Raw genomic sequence first — 12800 nt, 5'->3', positions numbered from 1 at the left:
TAGGAGCAGAATTGAGGTTTCATCAGCACTGAATGAAGAAAATTTGTGATCTTGAACTGCTGAGAGTTCAATATGATGTTAGCCCATTTTCTCCCCCCCAAGTTTGCCACCACAATGTACATCACCGATATGTTGATTGACAAGCTCGTTGACCTTTGAATTGACCTACAATAGGCGGGCCGACATAGTGGTACGTCACTTGGCATTCATCAACACAAGGAGTGCAAGAAGGATGTGACTGGCTCTCTGATGCACTGATGATATCATCATTAAAGCCACCCATCCCATCTTACAAATGCCTGTTTTTTTTCTCCGATGTAACAGTTCATTTAAGATTTATTCTAATGCCAGTAGGAGCACAGCTATAGCATGAAACATAGTACTGGGGCAAGGTTGAATGTAGAGTCATACAGCACAGAAATAGGCCTTTCAGCCCATCACATCCATACTTTCAGCCCATCTACATGAACCCCTTTTGCCTGCATTAGGACTGTATCCAATAAGTGTCTCATAAACATAGTGATTGTATTTGAGTCCCCCGTTGACTCTGGCAGCACACTCTAGATATCAAACTCTCTCTATACAAAGGACATATCCTCAGATCCCTTTTAAAATTTCTTCCTCTCACCTTAAAATTCTGTCCTCTTTTTTTTCTGATATCGCTATAATGCCAGAAAGAATTTGACAATTGACCCTATCTATGTTTCTTGTAATCTTATGTACTACCCTCAGTTCACCCCTGTCCTCCTTTGTTTTGGGGAATAAAAGACCAAATAAGTAAAACAGAGAGAACGGTAAACTGCTGGAGAAAGTCAGTGCGCCAAGCAGCACCTGCTGGGGAAATGGCTCCATGTCCCTCCACAGAGACAGTCTCAATCATTGAGTTCTTCCAGCAGTTTGCTTTTTGCTCATGATTCCAAAACCTCTAGTCTCTTTTGCATCCTAATAAGAAGAAGTTTACATTGTTGGAATGTGGCAAAATTCGGTGCCCATCAGTGTATCCCAGTGTTACACAGCGACAGAACTGTGCACACTACTGTATCCCAGGACATGGCGAACTTGATTTTCGGGAATGCAGGTACGGCACCTAGAAGTGACTGAACATCATCCACCATTGCAAGAAAAGAGGGCACTGCAGGGGACTTCAGAGCAGACTGAAGCGACAGGGAATGTGGCCACCACTCCCTGGCCAATGTGCAGTCGTTGGAGAACAAGGCAGAGGACCTGTAGGCAGGATTGCATTGGAGGGAAAGAGGGATTGTTGCATTCTCTCTTCATTGAGATATGGCTCACCCCCATATGCTCCGATCACTGTAGTCCAGCCCGAGGGGTTCTCATTCCATCTGGTGGACTGAATGGCGACTCCAGAAAAGGTCAGAGGGAGTGGCATCTGTTGCACAATTAATTCATTGTGGTGCCTGGACATAGCGGTCTTGTCTCACTCTTGTTCTCTTGACCTGGAACATCTCACGATTAAGTGCCGACTGTTCTACTTACCGAGGAGGTTCTCCGCAGTGAACCTGATTGCTGTTTACGTACTGCCAAGGCAGAAGTCAAAGCAAGCGTCGATCTACTGAGTGCCACGATTAACGAACAAGAAAAGGCCTATCCTGATGCTTTTCAAATCACTGTAAGGGAGTTCCATCAGGCTGGCATGAAGAAATCTCGGCCCAGCTTCCATCAGCACCTCAACTGCAATACCACAGGGCAAACACAACTCAACCACTGCGACTCTATCATCAAGGATGCCTGTCGACCCATTCATCAATTGTATTTTGTGATACCTGATCATCTGGCTGTCTTCGTCCTACCTGCAATTAGGCAGAGACAAAAGCGCAAGGCACCAGGATAACGACAACAAAGAGTGGTCATGGAGGCAGATGATTGGTGATGCTCCGGAAGTACAAGAGGTCCAGGTATGGCTTCTGGAAAGGCGATCTCACATGCATTTCTGGACTAAACTAGAATCACAGAGGAATGGTCCACAGCTGTGGCAGGGCTTGAATGCTATCACCTCCTACAAAACAAACCCAACCAACATAAATGTCATCAACACACACACACAAAATGCTGGTGGAACGCAGCAGGCCAGGCAGCATCTATAGGAAGAAGTTCAGTCGACGTTTCGGGCTGAGACCCTTCGTCAGGGCTAACTGAAAGAAGAGATAGTAAGAGATTTGAAAGTGGGAGGGGGAGGGGGAGATCCAAAATGATGGGAGAAGACAGGAGGGGGAGGGATGAATCAATGAGCTGGACAGGTGATTGGCAAAAGGGATACAGAGCTGGAGAAAGGAGAGGATCATGGAACGGGAGGCCTAGGGAGAAAGAAAGGGGGAGGGGAGCACCAAAGGAGGATGGAGAGCAGGTAAAGAGTTACTGTGAGAGGGACAGAGAGAGATAAAAGAGAGAGAGAAAAAAGGAAAAAGTAATAAATAAATAAACAAACAAACAAACAAACAAACAAATAAATAAATAGATAGATAGATAAATAAATAAATAAGGGATGGGGTATGAAGGGGAGGAGGGACATTAACAGAAATTAGATAAGTCAATGTTCATGCCATCAGGTTGGAGGCTACACAGACAGAATATAAGGTGTTGTTCCTCCGACCTGAGTTGTCAGCCTCCAAACTGATGGCATGAACATTGACTTCTCTAACTTCCGTTAATGCCCCACCTCCCCCTCATACCCCATCTGTTATTTATTATTAATTTTTTTTCTTTTTTTCCTCTCTCTCTGTCCCTCTCACAATAACTCCATGACTTCTCTCCAACTTCCTCTGGTGCTCTCCTCCCTCTTTCTTTCTCCCTAGGCCTCACATCCCATGATCCTCTCATATCCCTTTTGCCAATCAACTGTCCAGCTCTTAGCTCCATCCCTCCCCCTCCTGTCTTCTCCTATCATTTTGGATCTTCCCCTCCCACTTCCACTTTCAACTCTCTTACTATCTCTTCTTTCAGTTCGTCCTGATGAAGGATATCGGCCCGAAATATTGACTGTACCTCTTTCTATAGATGCTGCCTGGCCTGCTGCATTCACCAGCAATTTGTGTGTGTTGATTGAATTTCCAGCATCTGCAAATTTCCTCGTGTTTGCAATATAAATGTCAACAAGGTTTCAGTCTCGGATGAGTTCAGTGCCTTTTATGTTTGCTCTGTCCAACGGGACATGGAAACGCCTTCACAAACCGTCACACTCTCCAATGATGCTGTGATTTCAGTATCAGCGGCCACCATGACTGCATTCTTCAGGCGGTTGAATCCATGGAAAGCACCTGGCCCAGACTGCGTATCTTGCTGTGCACTGAAGAAGTGTGCTAATCAACTAGCTGGAGTGTTTACGAACATCTTCAACCTCTTGCTTTAGCAGTCGAGTCTAAAGTACCAACTTGTTTCAAGCAGGCTTCAGTCATACTAGTGCCCAAGAGGGTATAGTAGCCTGATACCTTGCCTCAAAGACTATTGTCCAATAGCATTTACATTCACTGTGATGAAGTGATTTGAGAGGTTTATTCAAAAAGACTATCAACTGCTACCCAAGAAGTAGTTTGGATCCACTACAATCTGCCAAATGCATATGCTACTTCAATGTCCCTTCAATCAGCTCTGGAACACTTGGCAATGAAGATGCATATATCAGTTTGCTTTTCTTTGACTACAGCTCAGTATTCAACACTGTCATCCCCGCAAAACTCATCACCAGTCTTGATACCTTCCTGTGCAAGTGGATTCTCAATTTCCTCACTTGCAAACCCTAGTCAGTATGGACTGGCAACATCTCCTGCACAATCTCCATCAGCACAGATGGAGTACACAGGCTGTGTACTTAGTCCCCTGCTCTACTAACTTTACACCTGTGACCGTGAGGCTAAGTCCAGCTGCAATGCCATATTTAATTTTGTTGACGACACCCCTGTTGTTGGTGATGAATTGGTGTATGGAAGGGAGATTGAAAACCTGGTAGAATGGTGCCACAATAACAACTACGTGCTCAACGTCAGCAAAACCAAAAAGCTGATTATTGACTACATGACGGAGAATTAGCAGAACCATGAGGCAGTCCTCATGAGGGGATCAAAGGTTGAGAGGGTCGGTAGCTTTAATTTCCTTGGCGCTCGCATACCAGAGGATCTCTCCCAGGACCAGCATGTAAGTGCGCTCATGAAGAAGGCACAACAATACCTTTACTTCCTGAGAAGTGAATTTGACACATTTCTGTAGATGCACAGTGGAGTGTATCCCAACTGGTTACATCAAGGCCTGGTATGGAAACAACTAAGCTGAGAAACAGAAAACTCTGCAGAAAGTAGAAATATAGCCCAGTCCGTCACAGGTGTGTCCCTCCTCACCAGTGGGCACATTTACATGGATTGCTTCCACATGAAAGCAGCATCCATCATCAAGGACTTCAACCATCCAGGGCATGCTTTTCTCTCACTACTATTATCAAGCAGGAGGTACAGGAGTCTCAGATCCCACACCAACAGGTTCAGGAACAGTTATTACCCTACAATGACCAGGCTCCTGAACCTTTGTGATAACTTCACTCACCACAACTCTGAACTAATTCTACAAACTATAGGCTTGCTATCAAGGACTCTATAGCTCATGTTCTCAGTATTAATTATTTTTTGTACATTGATTGTCAGTTTTATTTTTATGCCTAGTTTTTCATAAATTCTATTGTATTTCCTTATCTTTCTGTAAAAGCCTGCAAAAAAGTGAAACACAAGTTGTACATGGTGACTATACATAGTTTAATAATACACTTCACCTTGGGTGTTGACTGAACTGTGCAGATCACTGTGTCCCAATGTTACACGGTGACAAAATTGTGCCATTACAGTATCCTAGCGTTACACAATGACAGATCTGTGTGCATCAATATGTCCCAGTGTTTCACAGTGACAAAACTGTGCCCACAATTCTTCTGCTTCTTAAGAAAGTCCGTTGGGATTGAAATAGCAGGCTGGTGGGTAGCTTGTGCGGTGCTGTACTCCTGCTCCTCCCACAAGACTCCTGTCTTGTAGGGTCATTAAGGTAAAGCTTTAAGGGGTTATTACGGAGAAAGACAGGGCCAGATTTGAAAGGAGGTGCTGACTTGGTGGAAGACCAGTTTTGATCTCATACAGCAGGATTTGGCAATAGCAGCTGGTTGCAAGAAGGTCTAGTAGATACCACTTGGATGCAGTCAAAAATGAAATAGTGTGAGATCAGGGTAAAAAGATGAAAGGTAAGACCAACAAGTTTTAGGAACCTTGGATATCTAAAGATACCTGGGATTAGATACAAAATAAAAGATAGTTTATGGCAGGCTTACAGAACTGGAAACTGGGGAGGTCTTACAGGTGTACAGAACCTGTAGGATGGGTAATTGAAACAGTAATTAGGAGAACAAAGCGGGCACGTAGAATGGCATTGGCAGGTAATATTGTGGAAAATCCTGAAACAGTTTATAAGCATATTGCGGACAGGAAGGTTATCAAGGAAAGTGTAGCGGTCATTCAGACCAAGTGGCATTCCCTGCATGGAGCCAGAGGAAGTAAGACAGGTCTTTAATGAATACTTCTAATCTGTATTCACTGTGGAGAAAGATGCTGCAGTTGGAGAATTCACGCGGAGCATCAGTGGAACTGTAGAACAAATTGAATGAATGCATTTGACAGTCCCTAATTAATCTAACAATCTACATATTTGGGATGTGGGAGGGAACTGGAGCCTTTCTGAGAGATCTATGTCTCAATGAGAATATTTTGATCAGTGTTACTCAATACCTTTCAGTTTAATATGCTACAAATTGAAAAATTCAAGTGTTACTATATGAACCTTGAATTATGTGAGACTTGCCTATTATTTCCATGAAAATCTGCTTCCAGTGTTCACATGTCTGAAATCCATGGCGTAGTGATGATTGTTCAGAAAACTGATGGAGTTGCTCCTGGAGGTAGTTCTCCCATTTCAAGTAGTCTGCATAGGTCTGAAACGAGGACTTTCCTTTATAAGTGGTCTGTGGAGAATCAAGGAGATGAACATGGCTTTTGCAAACAGAACCAAGCAAACTGAACAAGCTTATACTGTTAAAGCACTATTAGACCAGATAATTTTGTAAATACTCAGCAGGTCATGCCACATCTGTGGGAATTGTACTCTTCCTACAGATGCAGCCAGAATTGCAGAGGATTTACAAGATTTTTTTTGCTTTTATTTTAGACTTCCCGCAACTGCAGCTTTTTTGATATTTGTTGTTGAAAGCATAGCTGCCACTCAGTGGCTGAAAGGCATAAAGGAATCTGAGTATGAGATGAACCCTTCTAAGCTGAGGCTTTGTTGTATCAAGAGCCTCGTTGATCAGAGACGAGTGTGTATGTGGGACACAGGAACAACCTTATCATTTCACTCACTGTTGAAATATTCGGTATTGATACTGGTCTATTTAGAACGGTGACAAGAATCTGAAAGAAGTACGCTGGGCTATATAATACACTGAGTGTCAGTTTATGGTTACACACACAAAATGCTGGAGGAAATTAGCAAGTCTGGCAGCATCAATGGAGAGGAATAAACAGATGACGTTTCGGGCCAACACCCCTTCATCAGGGTCTTGGCCCGAAACATCGACTGTTCATTTATTTCCATAGATGCGGTCTGACTTGCCGATTTCCTGCAGCATTTTGTGTGTATGGCTCAAGAATTTTAGAATCTGCAGAATTTCTCATGTTTATGTCAGTTTGTGGTATTCAGTGACTGTAATTGGAGGCATCTGATTAGTTGCTTCAATGCAGGGATCTAAATTTGGCAATCTACTCTGAAGGGTATTCGAAACTTTTCAACTTGTGTTATCAGTCTTCCAGAAATCCTCACAGTCTTCAAGTCTGAGTACTTAATCTTCAGGAATTTGTTCCATGCAACCTTAAAAATGAGAATCTAGATTTTTTTTAAAGTCTGCTTCTTCATCACAAAAGAAACTTCAACTTAAGTTACACATACAAAGATTCTGCTTGGTCGCTTTAGGTCACAAAGGTGTCAAATGGAGGCATTGTGAGCTAGAGAGGTTGGAAGCGAGAGATCATGTGCTGAAATCTACAAGAAATAAAGTTGGCAAACTTTGTTTGGTCAGAGTAACATAAGGAAACAGTTTCCACTAGTGGAGGGTCTACTTGCACTAATGGGAGAATTGTGATTGAGGAGGATAAGGCCATTAGGAGCAGAATTAGGCTATTTGGCCTATTAACTTTGGTCATTTGGACGGATATAGATATGGTGTAGGTAGGAGTGATTAGTATTTGTGTGTTTTTGATTTACTTTTTAGCTGGTTCGGCACAAGATTATGGGCTGAATGGCCTGTTTCTGTGCTGTACTGTTCTATGTTGTTCTAAGTTTTCTTCATCACCTGATCATGACTGATATATTTTCTCCCTCAATCCCATTCTCCTGCCTTCTCCACATCACCTTTGATGCACTTATCAATCAAGAACCGATCAACCTCCACTTTAAATATACCCACAGCTGTCCGTGGCAATGAATTCTACAGATTCATTACCTCATATCTAAGGAAATTACTCCTCATCTCCATTCTACAGAGATGTCCTTCTATTCTAATGCTGTGCTCTTCTGGTCTTAGACTCTCCTATTACTGGAAACATCCTCTCTACATCCACTCAATGTAGGCCTTTAAATATTCAATAGGTTTCAGTAAGATCCCCCACTCATTTTCCTAAACAGTAGTGAGTACAGTCCCAGGACAATAAAATGCTCCTCATATGTTAACGCTTTGGTTTCCAGGATTATTTCTGTGTACCACCACTAGGCGCTCGCCAATGCCAGCACAACCTTGCTTAGATACAGGACCCAAAACTGCTCAAAATGCTTCAAATGTAGTCTGATCAATGCCCTATAAAACCTCAACATCACATCCTTGCTTCTATATTTTAGTCCTCTCAAAGTGCACTAGGACTCCCAAGTCCCTTTGCACCTCTGATTTCTGAATTTGCTCCCCATTTAGACAGTTCCTTTATTCTTACTATTTATGGTTACCAGACAAAGGGGCAGATATTTCAAATCAGAAACTATAGGCACAGAAGAAGAGTTGAATAGTGGGGTAGACTTGAGCGGTCTGGTGGCGTTTTACAATTCAATGCATCATAGATGATAAAAACCCAGGAAGCATATAAATTAGGAAATTAATCAAAATAGTTCCATTGGCAGGAACAGGAAGGGGATTAATGCATGTCTTCAGAAATTATGACATGGGATTCACAATATTCATAAGATTAAATTGCTAAGATTAATACATCCATTATTACTTGAAATGTTTCAGGTGTAGAAATACATACGGTATTAAACTGTTTCAAGAATCAATTTATAAGCATTAAATGGAAATGAGCTGAAATTAACTTGGTATACTGACACAAAGGTTAAAAGAGGGTCTGTCAAAATCTGAAAGAGCTTCTGATTTGGATAGCTGATCTCTCTGTCTCTGAGGGTTACAAAAATATAGAGTTTGGAAACAAGATATTAACATATTAATTTGACACAATACTTTAGCCACCCTTTTTTGTCTTTAGATATGTTGCTGTACTTTTCGGTTTCAATTATTTCTTATTTCTTTCACTTTACACATTACTAAAGAGATATGGGCCAAATACAGGCAAATAGGACTAGCTCAGATGATCAGCCTGATTAGAATGGATGAGTTGGGCCGAAGGGCCTGTTTTTGGACTGTATTACTCGAGGACTGTATGCTGGGTTTTAAAGTGATTGTTACCATGACAACTTTAGTCTGCATCTTAATCTCTAACAGTTCACACAGCAGCAGACCCCAAATCCCGTTCCCCACTCACTGAGTCTCGATAAACTCATTTTCTCCCATTTCCATTTCTAATGAAGGGTCCTTGTACTGAATGTCAACTCTCTTTCCCTCCCCACCACTAACTCTATTTCACCTGATGAATGTTTCCACCATTGTGTTTTCGCTTTGGATTTCCTGCAGATTTTTATCATTTTTTGTATTAAATAGAATTGGTCAGGTAGATGGAGAGAAATTATTTCAGGTGGTGGGTATGTAATTGTAAAAATAATAACAAGGTCTTTCACTTGGAAGCATTTCTGAACCATAGAGAGCATTCTAACTGGTTGCATCACCACCTGGTATGGATGGTTGGGGGCAGCGGGGCAGGGGCTACTGCACAGGATCGAAATAAGCTACAGAGAATTGTAAACTTAGTCAGCTCCATCCTGCGCAGTGGCCTCCATAGTATCTAGAATATCTTCAAGGAGACACTCCCCAAACAGGTGACGTCCATCATTAAGGACCCCCATTACCCAGATCATGTCTTGTTCTCATTACTACCATCAGGAAGGAGGCACAGAGGCCTGAAGACATACACTCAATAATTCAGGAACAGCTCCTTCCCTTCTGCCACCCGATTTCTGAATGGACATTGAACCCATGAACAATACCTCACTACCTTTTTATTTCTATTTTTGCACTACTCACTTAATTTAACTATTTAATATATAATGTAATTTATGTTTTTTTTCTTTTCCTATGTATTGCAATGAACTGGTGGCACAAAGACAACAAATTTCACAACATATGCCATGATATTCAACAGGATTCTGATTCTGAATGCAAAGGATGGTAGAACAATAGAACCTCAGCAATGCCAGATCAATTACTTGCCTAAACTCTGATTGATATATTTTTGTTATCCAAGGAACAAAGGGCCATTTGAAACAAGAAGCAAAGTCTCAAATTGGACATGATCTCAGTGAATGACAGAATTGGGTCTACAGGCTCATCAATTCTTATGTTCACAAATAAACCATTAAGTAGACCACTGTCAATTCTGAGGTACACCCAGGTGATCCTGGAAGAAGCATTTCTCTCACTGCCTCACTCTTCTGTGCAACTGCCACCATCTAGAATTGCCCACTTTCAAAGCAGTATCGTCTAATGTTGCCCCTTCCCTCTCTGTAATCTGATTGGAAGTGAAAATGAAAAAAATGCTAAATAATGAGCAGTGTCATATTGGAACACATAATTCAGCAGGTCATATCCTTCCCAAAATCCATCTGCCAGTGAATCAGATCATAGCTATGTTTTTCCACCTACCCTCCTTTGTTCTATCCCCTTCTTCCTCCCCTCCCCCACCCACGAAAAGACGACTTGGTTGATTTGGTCGTCAATTTGTTCACAGTTTCAATTAATTGAGGTTGGTGGTGGTTTGAAAATTTCCACAACTCTCTATGTCAAGAAATATTGCCAACATCACGAGTGATCTCTTCAGAACAAAAACACTGTAATAATGTCCAGTTTTTTTTTTGTTGTGAATCCTTTATGAAGGGCCAAAGGCTTGTAATATACTATCAAAGCCAAAGAGCTGATATGTAGTGCATTTGACATCAATTTACAGAACTTCAAGGTGGGATAGAAAACTTAGCTTTTAAACCCTAAAAACCAAACCCCTGTGCAATCTGAATCCTATTAACCACTCACATTGGTTGTTTAAACATAATCATTGAACCCAGTAAGTGTTGATATAGTCAGGCACTTCATAGTTTCAAGTTTTACGGCTTATACTCTGTAGTATTTACCCAGGAAATCCAACAACTGAGGGCAAGGAGTTTTGATGGGCCGAAGGGCCCTTCTATATCATAAGATACTAATAATATGGGATCCATTACTGACTGGCCCCCTTCTCATTATTTCTGCCTAAATCTTGCTGTACTCTTGTGTTTATTTGCATTGCGAGTTAAAATATAATGTACTCTAAAGCAATATTTCTTCCTCAATATGTGGCATCGTAAACTAATAAGGTCAAGCAAGCCACAATGTACAGAGGGATCTTGCTATGATGACTAGTCTGTTTACTTATGCAGTAGCAATTATAACATTTCAAAGTATTTCACTGTATGCACTTTTCTCAGAAGGCACAATGTTAAAAACAATCCTTTTCCCTTTACTGCCAAAAAACAGTTTCTGCAATGAAGGGGTTAGGTTCTTGTTAAAATATGCTTAGAAGTTATGAAAAAAAAAACACAACTGAAGATGTATCAAGTGCTGTCACATTCAGCATGAGACCTAGCTGTGTTCGACTTAATTCTCCTTTTGCCAAGTTCTTTCTGCTTTGCTGGAGACAATGATCTTATGTGGTAGGTGGGTTCAGAGACCTAAAGAAAGCTGTATTTTAATTTTCCTGCACTGTTACTTTACTCTGTTGCAGCATGGCTTGTGTTGAGCAGAGTAATTCAGGGAAAACCATTGTTTGTAGCGTAGGGATGGTCCTTATTCCGAAAGGTAGGAAAATCCTGCAACAGTTAACATGTTACTGAAAGATGCTATAATTTCTGAATATGTAGTTCTGAGATCAGTAAAACTGCTAGTAGCTGAATTAATGTGTCGCAGAGTCAGAGAGATTTAGCACGCAACAGGCCCTTTGGTCCACTAAGCTCAGACCCATTCGCACAAACTCTTCACTATTTCCAACTTTTATTCTCCCCGCATTCTCAGCAACTACAAGCAAGAGAAAGTCCATAGACGCTGGAAATCCAAGCAACACACACAAAATGCTGCAGGAACTCAGCAGGTCAGGCAGCAACTATGGAAAAGAGTATAGTCGACGTTTCAGGCCGAAACCCTTCATCATGACTCCACCTAATCCCACATAGCTTACTCACTTCACTCATCTTACACACCAGGGCCAATTCACAGCAGCTACCCACTAGTATGTAAAGGAATTTCTTCAGCCAATGAGTGGTGAATCAGTGGAATTCTTTGACATAGGCAGCTGTGGTGGCCAAGTCTTTGGTATATTTAAGGCAGAGGTTGATAGATTCTTGATAGTCAGGGCATGAAGGGAATCAGGGAGAAGGTAGGAGATTTGGGCTGAGTGGGAAAATGGATCAATTATGATGAAATGGCTGAGCAGATGCATAAACTTGACTTTGACGTGGTATAGGCCCTGCTTTTATAACAGTGAAATTGTGGGAATAAATTCACTGACTTGCTGAAGAAGTAGATCATCTCCCAAAACAGGAAATGATAGAAGTACTGAGCACATCTTGCATCTGTAGCAGCTGTCTTCAAATAGAAGTGCTAACCCTACTTCTCTTTCTACCGACCTTCTAAGTGTTTCCCGCTTTTTCTGGATTTATTTCATGTTTTCATCATCTGTAGCTTTTTTCTGACTCAGATTTCCTTCAACTAAAGTCAACAGAAGAGGGTGAGGATGAATAGATGTATTCATGCACCTCACAAAAGGATGGAGAGGATATTTCTAACAGCAGCAGAGTCCACATCCGAGAACACAGCTTCAGAATAAAGGTATAACTCTTCAGATCTGAGATGAGGAAGTATTTCTTCAGCCAGAGGGTGGTGAGGCTGTGGAAGTTGTTGGTACAGAAAGCTCATTCATTGGATTATTTAAGGCAGAGACTGATAGGTTTTTGATTGGTAAAGAGGTTAAAGGGAGAAGCCAGGAGAACAGGGTTGGAAAAAAAAAATTCCATGATTGAATGGTGGAGTAGATCCAATGGGCTGAATGGTGTAATTTTATGGTCCTATGGAATATTATAGCTGAACAGAGTAATGGTGCAACTCTCCCTTGCTGGCGATGCAGACCATACAGGAATTTGATCACATGATATCATTACTATCCAAAAACATTGTGTTTTGTTTGATGTACACACACTACTTGCTAAAAGAACACAAGGTTATTTCCTTCATAAACCACTGCAAAGTACTCATCTCAAAGACAACTTTCTGATGAAAACCTTTAGATAATTCAACAACGCAACCA

The 12800-nt window shown here is 41.5% G+C and overlaps 1 protein-coding gene across 2 annotated transcripts in view; it reads right to left on the bottom strand.

Annotated features, from left to right (window-relative positions):
- The window catches only part of disp3 (dispatched RND transporter family member 3), a 439032-nt gene that overhangs the window by 28429 nt on the left and 397803 nt on the right, over window positions 1-12800 (bottom strand). For both annotated transcript variants that reach the window (XM_063033465.1, XM_063033466.1), the window contains one exon: window positions 5848-6007. In XM_063033465.1, the coding sequence (XP_062889535.1) occupies window positions 5848-6007 (160 nt within the window). The remainder of the gene's footprint in view (window positions 1-5847; window positions 6008-12800) is intronic.

Source organism: Mobula hypostoma, chromosome 25, assembly GCF_963921235.1.
Source record: "Mobula hypostoma chromosome 25, sMobHyp1.1, whole genome shotgun sequence".
NCBI classification, from domain to species: domain Eukaryota; kingdom Metazoa; phylum Chordata; class Chondrichthyes; order Myliobatiformes; family Myliobatidae; genus Mobula; species Mobula hypostoma.
Note: the sequence above shows the minus strand (reverse complement) of the source record. Positions and strands in the feature narration are given on the sequence as shown.